Source organism: Semicossyphus pulcher, unplaced genomic scaffold, assembly GCF_022749685.1.
Source record: "Semicossyphus pulcher isolate SPU_LCO1_2020_fin unplaced genomic scaffold, fSemPul1.0.p SCAF_18, whole genome shotgun sequence".
Taxonomy (NCBI): domain Eukaryota; kingdom Metazoa; phylum Chordata; class Actinopteri; order Labriformes; family Labridae; genus Semicossyphus; species Semicossyphus pulcher.
The window spans coordinates 16,860,242-16,879,858 of NW_027211691.1; the positions used below are offsets into that span (position 1 = coordinate 16,860,242).

The 19,617-nt window shown below is 43.6% G+C and overlaps 1 protein-coding gene across 1 annotated transcript in view; it reads left to right on the top strand.

The window, feature by feature from the left end:
- The window catches only part of LOC138595763 (sodium/hydrogen exchanger 9-like), a 72,857-nt gene that overhangs the window by 24,160 nt on the left and 29,080 nt on the right, over positions 1 to 19,617 (top strand). Inside the window, exons 8-12 of the mRNA XM_069667175.1 lie at positions 138 to 243; positions 4,032 to 4,120; positions 5,381 to 5,491; positions 10,296 to 10,407; positions 11,770 to 11,927. Coding sequence (XP_069523276.1) covers positions 138 to 243; positions 4,032 to 4,120; positions 5,381 to 5,491; positions 10,296 to 10,407; positions 11,770 to 11,927 — 576 coding nt within the window. The remainder of the gene's footprint in view (positions 1 to 137; positions 244 to 4,031; positions 4,121 to 5,380; positions 5,492 to 10,295; positions 10,408 to 11,769; positions 11,928 to 19,617) is intronic.

Genomic DNA, 19,617 nt, shown 5'->3' on the forward strand with positions numbered 1-19,617 from the left:
CACTGTCTGCAGTTTTATTTTCTTTATTGCAGACACTGCAGTGCATCTCTGCCTGCGTACTGTCGCACTGGAAAGTCTGTATGCCTCATTCAATGTGTGTGATTCTCTTTGTTTTATATCTTTAACTCTCTTTCCACCTCACCAAATTCACTCGTCTGTGTGAGAGCCCTCTCCTGCAAACATCGCTCTTCTTCCTGCTGTCCTGGAGCAGCTTCCTCTCAGCTGAAGCCAGTGGACTCTCAGGTGAGCTCCGTATGACTTTACATGTTGTGCGTGTGCGTGTGTCCATCACAGGGGAGGTCAGACAGGATACAGATCCTGTTAGCGAACTGCTGCCCTTTTCCCCCCCTCAGGCGCCCCTCTCCGACTGCGTGCACCGACTCGCCCGCTGCTCCACAATATCAGTGTCACGAGCAGCTGTTTGATTGGCAAGCTCTGCTGCTTCACCGCTTCTTTCTGGCCACTTGCACTCCTGGAAATGATGTGTGCACGCAATCCATTGTCCAGACATGACCATCTGCTCAAGAACAGATTCAATTTTCTTCTCGTTGAACCCACACCAGCGTTAGAACACGGCCTTTCCCTGCCTTACATACACACACATATCTTACCCTCTGAGCGTCCTTGTAGAGGGTCAATAATGTACAGATGAGAAAGTATGAAGCCATATCCTCTCCACAGGGAAACGCAGGTACCAATCCCGTTCTGGGCTGGATCCCCATAACTCATTTTAAAAAACGTCCGCCCTCCTCTGCCTGAGCATGTTCGTATCTTTAGTTTGGAGATGGCTGCACAGATAGCAGCAAGCCATAAAAAGAGTAATAGCATCCTTGCCTCCGCTTTTACGCATGTTTCCTGGAAAGTCAAGAAGGGCTCGGGTCTCGTGTTGAAATTGATACAACTAGATCCTCTTTAACCTTCTTGGCTTCATCCATCACCAAGGGGAGGTTGCATTTTTTTACTTTTAGACTTTTCTCTTGATTCAATGCATCTAAAACCTTTGCCAGCTTGTGTTTGCAAAAGAGTAATTGCTTGGCTCAGTCTGTCTGGAATTATCTTCATCAACTGTGTCTCTGAATTATGAATGTAGTGTACATATGCATGCATCAGTGTTGTTGTTCCTCCTGCCCTGATTGTGTCAGCGGGATTGCACTCATTCAGCTGATGCTGTAGAGCTCTCTCCGTCTTGGCAGCGCTCCCTGTGGCCTGTGGAGGAGGAGGAGACGGTTTTAATGAAATAGCATAACCTTTGTCTATTGAACCCAGTTGCCCTGTGTATAACGTACAACACTCTGAATGCAGTCCAGTGTGGGAGGCAAACCGCAGCAAAACCCAGTTAGTGATTCAGTTGGATGCAAAGCCTCGGGTATTTTTCTGTGCAGACACAACTATTGTGTGCTGTATTACCAGGGCTAATAGTACAATACTTCATTCTGACCTCAAATCGAGAGCGTTATAAAATCAATTTTAATGCAGGGGCTTGTGGTAGGGTGCCATACGATATATTGCAATATTAGATATGTTGCAATATGCTGAGAATTGCAATAAAATATAAAGTTAAATTATGTCCCTAAAGGAATTCTCTGTCAACATCTGATTAATCTAAAAGATGAAATAATTTCAATGAATTTCCTGTCAAGCAGACAGAGCGACAAACACTGTCATACAAACCTGCGATAGATATAACACGCTCCTGTTAACTTCAACCTAATTATACAACAGTTTATTCCAACCAATTAATCTGATTGGACAAGTGGCATTCTACGAGTGCTGATATACAGCACAACATCACTGGGACCACAGCCGTGCTGATATTCGGTATAACGGCACTTCCTCATGTGTAATATTGCTTAGATAACACTCAACACTGTCTGACTATGTTATGCAGCCTTTTCAACTGAGAGATTTGAAAGTAAATTACACTACATTTTAATTTGTATTTGCAATATTACTGTAGTAAAATATATAATACAAAATTGATATTTGGTGTATTGTTGCAATATTGCCACACAAAATATTGCAATACTGTTCAATATTGATTTTTTTCCCCAGACCTCTAGTGCACCCTTTGTCACAGTAATCTAAAAACAAGTCCTACTGCAGTCTTTGACATTATTGGTACAGAATTGGACCCCATAGGACTAATCTGTGGAGTACTTCTCTGTTCAAAGGCCTTTAATGGTCCATTTGGGGTGAAGCAGGGCCTCTTACAGTGCGACCCAGTGAGCGATGGCTTCCTCCCTGCTGTCCTTTGGTAATCGAGTCTCTCTCTGTCTCTGTTAATTGCTGGAGTTTTGTGAGGGTGCGCCTAATGACCCTCAGCCTTGCAGGGAGTCCTGCTATCATTAATCTCCCGCCCATCAAAACTGTTCATTACAGGCTGCATCTCATCTGTTGCCAAGGAAGAGAATTATGTGGATGTTGGATGATGTGTGATCTCCATCAGCGTTATGTAAACCAAGGAGGGTGTTGTTGCTTGAAACCAAAAGGAACCAAAATGAGATCTGCCACGTTGGCATGCTCCATTAGACGTTGTTGGACTGAGCTGGAAAGGTCATTGTGAACTGGAAGTATTGGAGCTAGCATAGTGCAGGTACAGGTCGGCATCATAGTGTGAAGACGGATGCCGGAGAGAGACTAATGGACTTAACAGCCTGAACCACAGGGGCTATCTTTCTCTGCTCCAGCTCTGTACTCTTAACTATTGCTACCCATCACAGTAATTTCACATTTTTCATCTTCTGTGATTCTCTCTTAAAGCAGAGGGAGCACAAATGTGAAATTGAATTTCTGCAACAAAGCAAGCATGTCCTGTGAGGCAGCAAACCCGCCTTTTATGCTATGCGTTTCAAATTCCTGCTCTCGCGCTCCAGCCACCCTTCTCTGTAGCAACAGGGGCCCTTATCACTCCCTCCATCCTGTTTCCTCTCTCTCAGTGGAGCTGCATTTCTTTCCCCTTCTGTACTTTCTGCTTGTCATTTGTTTGCCTATTGTTAATTTCAGCTCCTCCGCATCTGGCATGATGAGCAGCGATAAAGTCATTCTTTAGCTTTTATCATTCCCAGAGCTTCGTGTCTCTGGAGAAGAGAAAGTAATGGAGGAAAGGTCTTGGGCCAGAAACATGAGGATGCTTGAATCGGGTTGTATAGCACATTTTGATTTCGTTGTTTGTACAGCTGGACTTAACTGGACCCAGGACAATGGGTGTATACAGGGATGGACTGATCTGGTAAAAGCACATTTTATATTCAAACGCAGAAAGAGGACAAAGGACGATTCACTTGGATTCTTTGTCTGTTAGGACAATGCATTGTCCTGCTCTAATCTAATTTTCTACCATCAAATTTGATTTGAAAATGATGTTTTAGATTATAAATGGTAGAAACTAAATCCCTTGTTTTTGAAATAAGTTGCTTTGAGTTGAAAAATGCTGGTTAGAATCACGTAGATGAAGCCTATTTATGAAGCCTCGAAACTCTGTATGTAAGCCAGGACACAAACAAACACGTAGGGGGCGCTGGTTTAGCTCAGTTACAAAGCAGGCGCCCCACATGCAGAGGAAACGGTCCTCAACGCACTGATCGCAGACTCGACTCCCGGTCTGATGATTTTTTGGTGCATGTCATCCTCCGCTCTTGCCTCCCCACATTTCCTGTCTCTCTTCAGCTGTCCTGTCAATAAAAGCAGAAGCCCAAAAAAATCTTAAAAAATAAAAATATGTTCATGTAGAAGCAATTTTGCATCATTTGTGCTTATTAGATACAGCCATTGTCTTGATGCTGATCGCGCTACCTCGACTTTAGAATAGGTGGAATTAGATAACCCAAAGTGTGTGGTATAGAAGGAAAATATTATTATTTTTCAGTTGAAGATTATACTTCTCAACCCTTTATCGATGTGATGTGATTCCTGTCTTTGTAGTATGACCTAATTCAGATAATAAGTACTGCATTTTAGGCAGTATACAAGCCACATCTGATACTGGTATTTGTTTGGGAACAACTCCACTGACATGTTTCTTTATCTTGCAGGTATTGTGGCGGTGCTGTTCTGTGGCCTGAGCCAGGCAAGGTACACAGTTCATAATTTATCCCCCGAAGGCAGCGCTAGAACCAAGCAGGTAAGTTTATGGAGGATAATTGAGGCCTATTTCCCTCTTGTTTCCAAACAGCATTTCCCTGTCTACTTGCTTTGTTCACATTGCCGTTTAATGCCAATGTTTGTGTCCTGCGTGTGTGTGCAAGCCATCATTAATTTGCCATTAGTGCTCTGGCTGTCCAGTGGGTGTCTGTGTGGGAGGCCGGTCTGCAGCTTACCGCTTAAAAGGCTCGGCACAGATACAGGCCAGCGCTGTCATACTGTACCATAAGGCTTCACAGAGGAGAAAATAAATCAGAAGTACACACATATACTCATCTATGCATTTATTATTCATTATCGGTGCCACAGTGGAGCTAACTGTTTATCACAGAAGAAGCCTTTTAGAAGGCAGCACAGTTGAAGCCTTTGCCTATAAAGTAGATTGGCTATGCAGTGTGTATGGGGCCTTATGTTTACTTGGCAGAACGCCGTTATCTATATTTTTATGATTTATACATGCAGCTGCAGCTCAAAGGGAAAGACAAAGTGATTTAGCATAAGTAGACACTAGTTGAATTGCTTGTAGCAGACATTTTTTCTGTCCTTGTGATGCGAGGCTCTTAAGGGAAAAGGTTCTCTTTTTCAATTAGATTGCTTTTTAGCAAAGCTTTAAACTAAAGCTAGCTTAACTCTTAAAAACATAAATTAATAAATTATTCATGAAATCATAACTTCTGCTTTAATTTAATACAGACACAACATATGGACCTTAATTAATATTTTATCCCTCCTGCAGAAATGCCTCATTAAAACGATTCCAAGTCTGTTGTCTTTTACCGTAAATGACATCTGAGCCCTTTGGTGTGACCCTAATAATTACAGGAAGTGTAGGACTGAGTTGATGAGTTATAATATCCATCAGCAAGGAAATATCCTGAGAGAGGAACAAGTTGTTTTTCTATCTTTTATTCTTCACGAGTAGCCAGTTTAAAATACAATTCTTCAACAGGAAAAAAGAGGACAAAAACACGTCGGGTGCTAAACCACGTTATGGCCTTGAGCTGTGGTTGTTTGCAGTCGCTACCTCAAAGGATCAAGGAATAACATAAACACTGGATTTGTCTTGTGTGTACAATTCTAAGCCTGTTTACCCATTTCAGATATGATCCGAGTCCTTCACTCTCACCCTCCTACACACAGAGAGAAAAACACACCTTCACACAGCATCCGCCCTGAACCCCTCCCCGTCTCGGATGACCTTCTCCCTCATGATCCTCTCTATCCCTTTTATAATTTGCAGCTCTTTGAAGTCTTCAGCTTCCTGGGGGAGATTTTCATCTTCAGCTACATGGGATATGTATTGTTGACATTCCCTCATGTCTTCAAAGCCCTCTTCATTTCGGGGGCATTTGTATCCTTTTCTGCTACATGATGGAGCATCTCCACGTCCTGCTGTGCACCCTTTGGATCCCACTCAGACCACAGAAAAGGTGCTCTGTACTCTTCTATCTTTCCTCTTTGCTGCAGTGCAGTGCAGTAATTTCCTTTAAAAAGAACAGCGCTTTAAATTGTTCAGGTTTGATCCGGTGAGCTCTGCAAATGTCATTCAGCTAGTCTCTTATGATCACCATCTCTGCAGATTAGGATGCTGCAGTGCAGCTCTGAGGAAAGGGAGAGGCCTATGAAACAGAAATTTAAATAGGTCTTTAATTATTGTTCGTGCTGCTTGTTTAGCGTTCGCTAGCAAAGCTCAGTGGAATAAAGATGTTTGCCTGTTTGAAATAAGCTTACAGTTCTTTAATTTGTAGTAGATTAAGCAGCCTATCCCTGTTGAGGTTGAAGATTAAATCTTATTAGTTCTAGAAACTCCGATCAAAGAGGTCCCTGCTGTTCTTTGTGGTGGTCTCATTAAAGGAGAAATCCTCTGAAAAGCTTTGAACACTTTTAAACGGCTATTGGTAATTCGTATTGACTTTTGTTGCCCAGAAATGCGAGATGTTGTTTGACGGTTTATTTATCTTTTATGCATTAACTGGCCAAATGTTGTAAATCCAAAGATTTGTGACAATCAATTTCTTCGTTTTAGACATATTAAGAAAAAATACCAACATTTCACTGGTTTAAGCTTTCTAAGGATTTAGAGCTTTTCTCAGTTTACAATCACTGTTATTGGAAATCCTGGAGCCGTGAGCTGTTTTTCAATCAAAACATCCTAATAGAAGATGTTGTTTTAGGATCTGCAATACTCCAGATGTTTCATGTGTATCTTTAATATAGTTTGACTGCAGAAATACAAGTACAGGCATCAAAAACTGTGAAATACTTGATTCTGATTGGTTAATCACAGCATTCAGAGGTCTGCTATTTCTCGATAACAGACCGTTGCAATGAAGATCAGACTGTTGCTAGGGATTTGGCTCTAATTACACAATCAATCCACCAAAAGAAGTTCGGTAAATTTGACACTGTTTTTTTTAGAGAGGGGAAAAAGGAAAAGTGGTGAGAAAGCAATAGAAGTTAAACGATGCAAAAACTGAAGCTACGACAGAGAGATCTACAAAAGACAAGACGGCACATGAAGTAAACATTAACAGAACACAGCATGGGATACAGCGGTGTTTAAAGACGGTGAATGGAAAAGAAAATGTCAACAGACTCTGACAGTGACAAGACAGAAAACCTCAATCAGGTGCTGCGCTGATTCATGCGGTCCTGTTCACCGCGTCTTACTTCACTATCAGTGGAAATGTTTCCATATAGTGTGAGTATAAACAGCTAGCTTAGCTCATTTTAATGTGAGTTAAAACAGCTAGCTTAGCTCATTTAAGTGTCATTAAAAACAGCTAGCTTAGCTCATTTTAATGTGAGTAAAAACAGCTAGCTTAGTTCATTTAAGTGTCATTAAAAACAGCTAGCTTAGCTCATTTTAATGTAAGTAAAAACAGCTAGCTTAGCTCATTTTAATGTGAGTTAAAACAGCTAGCTTGGTTCATTTTAATGTGAGTAAAAACAGCTAGCTTAGTTCATTTAAGTGTCATTAAAAACAGCTAGCTTAGCTCATTTTAATGTAAGTAAAGACAGCTAGCTTAGCTCATTTTAGTGTCAGTAAAAACAGCTAGCTTAGCTCATTTTAATGTGAGTTAAAACAGCTAGCTTGGCTCATTTGAATGTGAGTAAAAACAGCTAGCTTAGCTAATTTTAATGTGAGTAAGAACAGCTAGCTTAGCTCGTTTTGGTGTCAGTAAAAATAGCTAGGTTAGCTAATTTTAGTGTCATTAAAAACAGCTAGGTTAGCTCATTTTAATGTGAGTAAAAACAGCTAGCTTAGCTCATTTTAATGTGAGTAATAACAGCTAGATTAGCTCGTTTTAAAAAGGCTACAGAGTTAACCGTTGCAATGTACATAGCTCTCACTGTGAGTGTAACAGACTATTTTTAAACAGAAAACAGGAAGATAAAATCAAAAGTATCCTGTGTCAAATTATTGATTTTGTAAGTAAATAGCGGGATAGTGTAATAAGCGGGAGAATGTATATTGAGCAGGTTGTCATCTCCAAGGAACCCCTTCAGAGTGAGACAAAACCCTTCCACTTTGTGTTGGGGACCTGCTCACCCTGTCAGTGATCCATTCTGCAATAACAACCTGCTCACTGTACATTATCCCTTACATAAAACAGCTGTCAGAATCTGTAAGATTTTTGATGATGGAAGTGTTCTGGTTTCCTTTCATAGTACATTTGTAATTGGAGAGGTATTAACCAATCAGAGTGCTTTCGTTTTATGCAGGAAAACAGTCTGAATATGAAGCAAAAGAGGCGGGAAAAATTAGCCCAAATGCAATCTCGGAACTCATCAGCTAATGTCTGATGACAATTTCCCTTTTCATTTATCTGCATTCATATGCAGATATCTAACAATGAATGCAGATAAAATACCAGTCACAATTGTGTCTCTCAATTCCCACTGGATCCCTGCGCCCTAATTTGCTAGTCAGACTGTAAACAATGACCAACGCTCAGAGAAACAAGTCTTGGCAGATATCTGAATATCTGCTGGCTGCACCAGGAGCCAAACAATCTTTGCTGTTGCCTCAGGAGGCCAGATTGCAACAGAAGATTAATTTAGGGGTAAAAAGACTCAGAATAAAAGAGAGAGCGCTTGTAAGACTTCATATTTTGCAGCTTTGCTCAAAAATCAAAATGCAGTGCAGCCACGTGCCATTATTAAAAAGCCATCAGCCCCTTAATAATAAAACATTTTGAGGCTATACTACCATAACAGATGTCTCATATTCACAGCTGTTGTTGTATCTGTACTTCCCGAGGGGATCAGAGGGGTAATAATGGACTGCTGGCTACAATTGTCCTTGCCTCAGAGCTGGCATAACCAAAGCGTATGCCTGAGGAGAGACTCTAGTGGCCTCACTCCAAGGAGCTCTCCTTTCACAGTCCAGTGCCCAGATGGCCGGCAATTATTATTACAATCCATCTTCCACCATCGGGTCAGAGGAGCCGGAGAAAGAGTCGACGGAGCAGATTCTTTTTCCAAAGCTCTTATTTTCAGTGCCAGCGAGAGAATATTTGACTCGAGCGCTGAGCCTGTTTTAGCCTTTGTCCTCTATCGTGCTTCCAAAAGAAATCTGGCGAACTCCACCGACTGGAAGCCGACCCGGATGTGCAAACAGGAATAAATGGAGGTCGTAGTGCTCTTGTACGGTGCTAAAAGTGTCCATAAAAATGAACTAATCCCGGTGATTCGACCCTGTTAATCGCTCTTTGCAGTAGATTTTAATCGCCGTGGCTTCCAGCCTCTGCCCGTGACAATGCAGATGGGCTTTATATGGGAAATGAGGCTGAGATGAAAGTGCTTAATTACCTCCTTTCAAATAGCTCAGAGGCCTTTGATAAAGAGAAATGACTGCGTTTGGAGGCAGGATATTGCTTTTGAAAATCCATAGGGAGAAGGAGATCTAATATTGACTGCAGGGTGCGAGGGGGCTCTGTTTTAGTAATAGCCCTGTCACAATGAGGCCCCCTGCCTCAAATATTGTTCCATTTATTATTCCAGGCCTCATATTTGGACTCAAAGTAGAATAGCTTAAATCAACTCTCCGCATGATGCTAGCTGATAGCTGTACTTTTAGAGTAAAAACTGATTTCCTCCAGCTTGGCTTCCTCTGGAGTAAAAATAACCCCCGGTTCATGCGAGGTTATATGAGGCCACAGTAACTTCCGCTGAAAGTTCAACAAAAGACGTTAAGTGTATCCAGAACGGCAGCCATGTACCAGATAATTGTACAGATATCCTCTCCCCGACTGCTTCCCAGGACACTTAGCATTCTGTGTGCCATCTTATGTGAAACATCAAAGTGTGTGTGGAGGGCAGAGACAGCTGGCAGAGCCTGATTGGCTTCATGCCTCGGCATGGTGCCACATCGCTGTGTTTGCATCCTAAACAGAAGATATTCAAAGATTTTTCTTATGTGTGCGTGATCATGCATACGTGTTAATATTCATAGACGGACTTTTACAGCCGAAGTCACGAAGAGTTTGTGTTGTTTAGTGTGGAATTACTTGTGTTGTCTGATATGAATTATAAGGATCAGGCTAGGATGGGAAAGTCAACTAAGGGCATTTTGTCAAGCATAACTCGCTTAAAGAGGCGGGTATTATGCTGTTTCACATTTTAGGACATATATATAATGTTACAATGTTGGATGTCCAGAATAAACGTGGGTAAAGTTTCAAATCTGTAGGTAAAAGTATGTTGGAGTAATCCCCAGGCTTCTCAGGTCAGTCTGCTGTGAACGCCAGGTTTCACACAGTTTTTTCTACACGCTGCACTTTGTGACGTCACAGAGCTGGCCAATCAGAAGAAAGTGGGCTTGTAGGGGCGGGGTTTCTTTAAGGGACAGAGCTGACTGAGTCGTTTTTTAACTGTAAATTATGCCAAACAAATAATACCCTCCCTTTAACATTAATTAATATAATAAAATAATATACTCCCCACGTAATCTTAAACAATTTTACCACTACTGTTTGCAGCACTTCTGTCAATATCATGTCTCTATGTCTGTTTTCCTCTTATGATGCGAGTGAATTTCAATGAGTAATACCCAAATTCCCATTTTTACTCAATGACTCATAAGTGCACTTCAACCTGCGAGTGTGTCTCCGTCATAAGTATTCTCCTTAATCTGCACTCAATACAAACAGCTCTCCATCTTTATATCAAGAGCCTGCAGCGTCTACCCTCTGTCCTTCCTCCTGAACCTGGGCCGCACGACCAAGATACCTCCAGCTTTCCAGCACTTCATGATGCTTGCAGGTGATGATCATCATTTATTGTAACTGAATCCCACTTATAGCAATATTAAGTGTTGTAGACCTTACTGAAAATGTTTGTAAGAAACCCAAAATAGAGAAGTTATACTCTAATTTATCATCTGAAAACTCTTATTATTCCATCCTCTTTGCTCCCTGCAGCTAATAGCATTGATGCAGAGGGAATGTATCCTCTATGGCAGAACCGTGAGTCAGTGCATGTGAGCGGACATCCTCAGGCTTCATAATAACTCCACTCCACTCATTAAAAAGGACAATTATCCCTTTCTAATTTTGCAGCTTTATTTATTGCGGTAAAGGGTAAATAAGGCATCGCCTCCGTTAGCGTCTACGGTAGAAGCTCTGAACGGTTTGATGATGCAGGAGAAAGGAATGTTTGATGAGACGTGATGTAGCTCAGCAGCAGCATGTTTCGCTGCCTGCCTGACCCACTTTACCTCTTACGTAAGAAGACTCCTTTGTAAAAAGCCCTTGTCTTGCTATTTTTCAAAACTCCCCCACCATCGCCGCCGCCGCCTCCTCCTCTTCCTCCTCCCCCCTCTGCTTCTCGTGAAGGAATTCAGGCTGTGGCTTTAAGTATTATGTCACAGATGTACGGTTTGTTTTGTGGCTGCTTCCTGGTCAAAGACGGTGATATTCAGGGTGTAATCTGTTACACACGGACAGGGTTATTAAAGGGCCGGTTCGCCGATTTTCAACCTCAGTCCTATCATGCTATCATGGGAAGCTAATGCCATTATGGTAGGAAAATAATGCAGTTTTGCCCTGTGCCTTTGGAGGACGCTATCCACTTCTCCAACGGGCTCTGGAAAACCTCCGCTAGACTACGGAAAACGCGTCATCTTGTGGAGGCCAGGGAGCTCGCTAAACTACACTTCCTCAATCTCGGACGCCCGCCTCCGATGTCTCGTTCAAAATCGTGTTTGAAATGTAAACTGCAGACCCGAAGATTTTTTAGATGATCCACCGGTAAATTCTCGTTGTATTGCTCATTGCCTGCAGCGAAAACAGTAGTATTTCACTCCAGCGTCTCTCGCTGGGACGTTCCTTTCATAGGGAGGGGCGCAATGCACTCTGGGTGTTGTAGGAATGTCGAATAGGCGAAACCACAAGCTGTTTGTACAACTTTCTCCACAGCTATGACGCCAGTTTCAAATATTATTGCTTCTATCGATTACAGAGAACACCAGCTTTGACTGACAGTGGCTTTTTCCAGGGGAGAATTGCTCCTTTAGCTGGATAGCTCCTTCCTGCCCTTTTTCAAATAACTGCCTGTTGGATGTGTTTTCTCTTGGTGTGATGGATGGCCGTAATCCAGCTAAGAAATATCTCCTCTGCTTTTCAGGTTTAAGAGGGGCTGTGGCGTTTAGCCTGGCTGCGAGAGACACGACCAAGGAAGTGAGGCGCACCATCTTCAGCACTACCCTGCTGCTGGTCGGCTTCACCGTGTGGGTGCTGGGTGCAGGTGCTGATCCGATGCTGCGCTGCCTGAACATCAAGTTAGTGCTTATAAATGATTATTTTTTCTTTCCTATTTACTCTCCTGGGCACATTTTATTCCTCACTCAAACTTGTCCAGATCACATAACACAGATTAATATCACTGCCTCCCACACAAACACCCAAACGTGCACATAAAATCAGTTATGTCTCTCCTCTCAGGCGCATAACTTAAATTGATTGTATGTCCGTGTCTTGTCTCTCTGTCTAGCTTTTTTGGGCACTTTTTTCCTCCTCAGAAGAGATGCAAACCTATATCCTCCCGTCTTCCACGTGTCTGTCTCTCACCATCACACACAGCTTAAATTCACCCTCACATTTAGCTCGCTTAATATGCAACAGCTCTTTGTACGGCGTCTCCCTGCATGTTCTCTTCCTGCCTCTCCCTCCTCCTCCCCTTGCTCAGGCACTTAGCAGTGTGTGTGTGTCTGCTCCGGCTCTGCCCTCTATTAGCGACTTGCACAGCTGGTGCACAGGGCAAAGCAGGTCTCCAGGTCCCTGGAAACATGTTACCGAGGAGATAACATTAAAATGCGGCCTGCCAAGTCCACGCGTGAACCCCGTGTACACAAAAGGAAAACTATTTGTAGCCATATAATGAGAACACATAGCGAGCGCTGTTTTCCTTTTGAAGTCTGAGATTTTGAGGCCAGTGGGCGATCATGATTAAGGAGTGCAGAAGAGGCGTGAAGGATGCAAGGCCGTAATTAGATACTTATATTATTAAAGCGTAATCTATGGCCCAGATCACAGCGGGATAATTGACTCCCACGGTCTTTCAAGGCCGTGCTTTGGAATCTCCAGAGCTTTTCAATGATGTCTGTGTCCATCCCTAAAGCCAATTGTTACTGTAAGAAACGTATCTCCAAAAATATCAGGTCAGATAAGGTAGCCGTCTCTTATTGCGGAAGGAGAAAAGAAGCTCAGGAGAGACAAGATACTGGTTTATAAAAAAAGGAAAGATGATGCAACTGCTGTGTTAAAACTAAAAAGATAACACATATCCAAAGGTGCACGCCCTGCGCCGCTCTCCAACATTCAAACGCCTCCTCTCTCAGAGCTGCACAAGCAATTTGTGATGTGAGACGAAACCTGGAGCTGCCCTTTTCCTTAATGAATTGCAGATTGGCTTTGGTGATTCAATGTTCCCGAGTTGTTTGTTTGAGCTTTTCCTGCCAAAATCAGCTTCATTTCATTATAATGCTAATGTTTATGAAGCCGACAAAAACCCCAATATCTCTGTGAGACTCCCCCGGGGTGGGTGGCTCCTGGATTTGTGTCCACAAACTGGCGTCTCCGTGTCAGTCGAGCAGCTTGAGGAGTTTTTGCTCCGTTGAGTCGAGATGCTATCTTCACTGAACTGTGTGAGAATGTTGGGTCTCAGATTACACGAAGCGACTTTCACATCTGTTTTTGGCAGATAAAGCTCGAGGATGGCCGGCTATTTGTAGCCAGTTTATCCCAGTAAAGTATGACAGCTATTACTTTCGCTTCATGAGGAGCTTGTGATACTTTGTTTCCTGTCTGCAAATCAACTTCAAATCAGGCCTCTCAACTTAATAGGCAGCAATCAAAATCCGTTATCTATACCACTTATCCTGTATGGGGTCGCAGACCGGCTGGAGCCTATTCCAGCTGTCATTTGTCCGTGAGGCGGGGTTACACCTTGGACTGATCGCCAGTCAATCACAGGGCTGACACACAGAGACAGACAACCTTTAACACACACTTACGGGCAATTTTGGAGTCACAAATGAAGCTAACGAGCATGTCTTTGGACTGTGGGAGGAAGCAAGAGTACCCGGAGGGAATCCATGCGTGCACGGGGAGGACATGGATTCCAGCTGCAGCTCCGTTCAGCTCTCCCCCTGAGTAGTTTTAAGGAAATTAAATACTCAAAAAAGCCTTTAAAAGTAGCTCATAGTGCCTTTTTGTGCAGCTGAAATTATAATAAAAACAGGTGTTTTCCATCCATCCATCCATTATCTATACCGCTTATCCTGTTCAGGGTCGCGCGAGGCTGGAGCCTATCCCAGCTGTCATTGGGCGAAGGGCAGGGTACACCCTGGATTAGTGGCCAGTCAATCACAGGGCTGACACATAGAGACAGACAACCTTTCGCACTCACACCAACACCTATGGGCAATTTAGAGTCACCAATTAACCTTACAAGCATGTCTTTGGACTGTGGGAGGAAGCCGGAGACCCCGGAGGGAATCCACGCATGCAAAGGCCCACCTTGCCCAAATTGGGGTTTGAACCGGTGACCTCCTAGCTGTGAGGCACTAACCACTGCACCACCGTGCACTTTATTTTGAAACATCTACCAGCCATCGGCGTGCAGTATAACCCCAAATCTTCTCCAAACTTACATTCCTTTCCTCCTTGCATCTTAAGTGTGTGCATACAGTGCGTGTATACCTGAATAATGCATCTCTTTTTGACTGCATATTTTTATCCCCGTAACACTGCTGTGTTTGTCGTTCCATCTCTGGAGCCCATCCCAGTACAAAGTGTCGATCACGTTTCAGAGAACATCCCTGTTTTCCCCATCCCAAACTCCCACCTCCACTCCTCCCTTCCCTCATCCGATCACGTGTCTCAAAGGGACAGGTAACAACTTTAAAAGCTGAATAAAACATTAGATCTCTCCACCTGAAAATTTAACCTCCCTGAAACCGTCTCTGAAACGGTTTGGTGGAGGAGTCTTTGGAAGTTGTGCTCTGCGTGAAATTACAGACCTTCCCCTGCCGGCGACAGATCACAGAGACAGAGGCAGCAAAATGACTTTTGTTCCCAGTGAAATGTTCAAGGGAAGCTGGCATCGCAGGTACGATGGCGCTGGGTGGACGTGTGTGGGTGCAGTGAAGCAGGCCAGTGTGTTCTTTCACACTTTGCAGACAGGAAATTTGGATGATTTTCTGTCTCTTTCAGTCTGCTTTGCCAGCGATTTCCTGTTCAAAAACTGACAAGAGATATGTATCCAGCTATAAATCTTTGCAGATTTCAGCAGACAGACTGAACTATTGAATTTCCCGTTGTCGATTTTTATCAGCGTGCTACATATGCTGGTTTTGTTGATATCTCGGTGTAACCAAATAATCCAGGAAACTCCAAGAAAAGAAAGTTTCCAACAACAAATTGGGCGCCAGAGTTCAGGAAAGAAAAGACGGAAAGCTCTTGTATCCGAGGCTCAAAAGAAAAACACGTCACGGTAATATCAGACGCCATTGTTTGCTCCGCCGTTCTCCTTTCTGAGAGCAACAAACATTCATGCCTGCGCAGTCACGGGGGCCGAGCAGAGCACCGGGAGAGGTGAGCTGTCTGCCGGGGCCGCGCTGAGAAATTCATGCCCTTCATGTTTGGATTGATGGTTAAGCCTCACACCAGATGAGAAACGCGTAGTAAAGCCTCAGTTTTCAGTCAGCTCACTGTTCAGTCAGACATCGGGCTTCAGAACACAAAATGTGCTTTTAAGGCGCAGACCGTCTGCCTCCCCACTCCTCTCTTTTCCTCTTCATTTCAGGCGCAATTTCAAGGCACATTACGGCCCGCACTTGAGAGTTTCATCATGCGGCTGCAGAAAGAAAGGGATTATTTACACTAAGATGCGTGCAGTAATGAATATACTGTTTTCCTACGTTGTGCATATGATGACACTTATTAATATTTCTAAGCACAACTTACCTTGAAACATGACCCTAACCCTTCATACCTGACATTTGCTTTCTTATGCACGAACCCACACACGTCCATACTTTTCCTCTGCAAAAACAACCTATAGTGAACAAAAATATTCAAACGTATCTTAAAGTTTTGGTGTCTAAAGATGGAAGCTTGCACTTGGTGCAGTGCAGCACAGTCTGGAAAAGAGCAAGCAGGGTGAATGTATCATCAAGTATGACCAACACTTTAACAGCAGGAGGTTGGAGTGGATTGAACATCTCTACAGCGTGTTCTGTTCAGGTTGAAGATGAAATGCCGCCCTGATACATCCTGATATCTTGGAGGAGTTGTACTTTTATTGCACAAGGCTTCTGCCAACTTTGCCCAGTATGAAAGATTCTTTTAGATAATCTAACATTTATTCATTGTAGCGTGTGTGAGCGTCCAGTTTATTGAAGTAGCCATCTGATGCATGTTAATGTGGCTGCTTTAATATTCTGGAGAGGCCTTGGAGAATAATCAAAGTTAGCTTCTGTAGGAGGAAACAGAATACATCAAAGTATTAAATGTGCATGCACCTCACCGCCTTATACACAGACTTTTAAGCCGGAGATATACGTGCGCATGATGGGTCCCTTCGTCTGTTTGGCGCGTCGGCTGTGCACATCGTCACGGTGCGGACCCACTGCACATCTGCTCAGGCTCGCTGGTCACTTAGCGGCGTGAATCGAGGAGACTTTTCAATCACCCTACAAGGTATATTTACTAAATAGTGGATCACCGTTTCCTTTAAATGCACCATTATGACATAATAAGGGGGAAAAGCTGTTTAAAAGTTGCGCTGCTTGCCTGGTGCGTGTCGCTGGGTATCCCAGCATGCTTTGAGCAGAGAATCGGCCACTTGCTTGCAATACACAATGCATTGGGGCAAATTGAGTTCACATGAGTTCGCATTCAGTTGGGCCACACCTTTAAAATCAACAATATGCGCACATGAGAATATGCGCACATGAGATAAACGGTAGGGGCTTTCTGATCTCAGAAAGATCATAACAGTAACGTCCTCGAGTGTCGCCATGTCTGTTCTCTACATCCAGCACATGTGGTAGTTGCATCCAGCCTGAGCTCTCTGGTGCGCCCTCTAGAGGTATCCTCCGGTAACACGCGTACTGCATAGCCAAGTATGTAAACAGTTGCGTTCATGACGCAGCCGGTTGTGTCTGCGAACGCAAGGTTAGAAAGCAGGTACATCTCCGGCCTTAGGCTTTGTGGGACGTGCTCCCTCCTTCTTTGGAGCCATGAAGTAAAAAAACTAAACAGGGCAAAAAGTTGCCTTTAATCCCCCCATTTAGACTGGTTAATAGTGACCTATGTCATTTCCTCTTAGCGCCTTACCAGTCTCTACAGTAGTATTTTTAAACTGTCATAAGTTTCTGTCGTCTGTCTTTTTTCTGACCTGTGGAACCCTGAGCAGTATCACGACCACTCAGACACACACACACACATACTTGTGATGTCACACCGCCGGTTCTCAGTCTCGCTCTGACTCCTTGGCTTTGATGAGGGCCGGAGGTGGCGGAGGTCCCCTGGGGAGATCTGAGACCCAGTCACAGCGAGCAGTCTGAGGCCCCGAGGCTTTGAATGTTGGCCAGTTATGTCCTCTTCGAGCCCCTTCACCTTAACTATCATTATTTGTCCTCAGCCAAGATTAGAATTATAGTTTTAATTTGCTCTTTGAAAATGTGCTCATCTATTATTACCGGCTGCTGCAGCTGTAAATGTCCAGTAGTAACCAGCAGTCTTTGAACAACATTCCCAGATACTCCTGCTTAGACACTGTGCTCTGTGAAGAGGTTTTTAACCACTTAAGCAACACGGTTCAGTGGCCGTTGGATGGTTGGTCAGTCCAGCGCTTTCCCACCAAGATAAGTCCAAACATTAATCGTCTCTAGAGGATGAATCTTGCTTCTGCTGGTATTCCCCGACTTTTTATTCAGCAACACCAGAAATGTTTGGTTCAGTGACATCTTAACAGAGAATTTGGCTTCTAAGGTTGCCTTCACTTTGCACATCATTCAGCCAATTCATCCATCCATCCAGCTCTTATCCTGTTCAGCACAGGGGGGGCTGGAGCCTATCCCAGCTGTCATTGGGCGAGATGCGAGGTACACCCTGGGCTGATTGCCTGTCAATCACAGGGCTGACACACAGAGACAGACAACCTTTCACGCTCACACCTACAGGCAAAAAAGTCGGCAAAAGCTGCATTTTAGTGCTAATGATCAAACTTTTAATCTTGAAGATTTTCATTTAAATAAATGTCTGTTACTATCTGTCGCCAATTGAGGTAACGGTAATGGTGATTGAGCCTATGGCCCACTGATGAAAGCCTTTGCATTTGCAGTATATAGTAGTATTACAGACTGGGTGTCTGTGGCGACTTTCATGGAAAAATCACAAGCGGCGCCCAGTTAGTGACGCGTTTTCCATCACCCAGCAGTGGTTGGTCTGCCAGAGAGGGTAGGCGGAGCTAAGCGGCTGCTTTTCCGGTGTCTGCAAGTGTTGCGATTAAACAGTAATCTACTATGGCTGAACAAACAAAGAAAAGATGGATGACTACAGATACAACTTCAAAAATAAGTGAAAATCCAAAGAAAGAGAAACAAATTTGACGCTCAGATGAAGGCAAACAGTCTAGAAAGGAAAGTGAGGAAATTCAGGAGTTACAACCGGAGCGAACAGTGGACGTCACACATGCAGCACTGTCTGGATATCTGGGAAGTGTGCTCCTGCAATTACCGTTTTGTCGCCATAGGTGCCGCCAAAGAGAACGAAACTGAGATCTTCGAGATTACAACTTTAATATCAGCACCTCTTTTACATAAAAAGTGAGGCTAAAGAGCTGTTTTTAAATGACTGGACATCTTTGTCTAATGGAAAAACAGTATGTTTTCACTGTGAGCTTGTTAGCATTCAAACGTTAGCATCCATTTCAAAGAAGCAGTAGAGCCGAGAAAAGCTGCTAGCATGACTTTAGACTTGCTAATTTTGTCCTCTGTGGAGTGAGGGTGATGAAAAGGGCGGGGCGAGTTGAGCAACCAGCTCACATTCAAGCTGGTTCCACTTTACACTTTTGTGAGGTGATGTCATTTAAAACATGTCGCGGAGGTTACAGAGGGCAACAAGTGACGGACAGGCAGGCAGGAGGCCTTAGCTCTCACATCTCTATACGTGTGCGTCACTGTCTGTCTGTGTGTGTGTGTGTGTGTGTGTGTGTGTGTGTGCGCACATGTACATATGAATAAGCGGTGTTCAAAACTTGAAGGCCAAGACGCAACAGCTGGAGCCCGGCTAATGACTGGCCTGTTTGTTTTGAGCGGACAGACGGACGGGTGGAAAAGCATGTCTCTGATGTCACTCACTCTCCTTCATGCCCCACTGACCTCTTATCTCTCTCTCTCTCTCTCTCTCTCTCTCTCTCTCTCTCTCTCTCTCTCTCTCTCCCTCTCTTTTTGACATCCATCTGCCTGTAGAGCTTTGATAACGTTTTCCAATTGTGGGGACTGTGTAATACAAGGATAAGGCCACACACACACACACACACACACATACACACCTCCTCCCTTTTAATATATAGGCACAGCAGAGTGAAGGAGACAGGAAAGTCACCCACATATCCTCATGTACAAATACACACTGCCCATAATAAGAAGATGTCAACCCGATTGGATGGGAGATACTTCAAAGGACTCGGGAGATGAATGGCTCCTGCATCGGTTTGCCCCTGCTGATAAGGAAAGGAGACAATAAGAGCGAAGAAGCTTAGATCCTGACTCGACTGGTTATATATTCTTTATTCTGCCCGAGAAAGTGATTGCTTTGTGACAGATTGAAATGTGGAAATGTAAGAGAAGTGCGCATTAGAGAAGCAATCTATAAAGCAAGGGATGACTTTGGAAGTTAGACCGAGAACAAAGGCGGTACAAGTGTAACTTTATTGGGATTTCCAAAGCGATCTTTGTCGTAC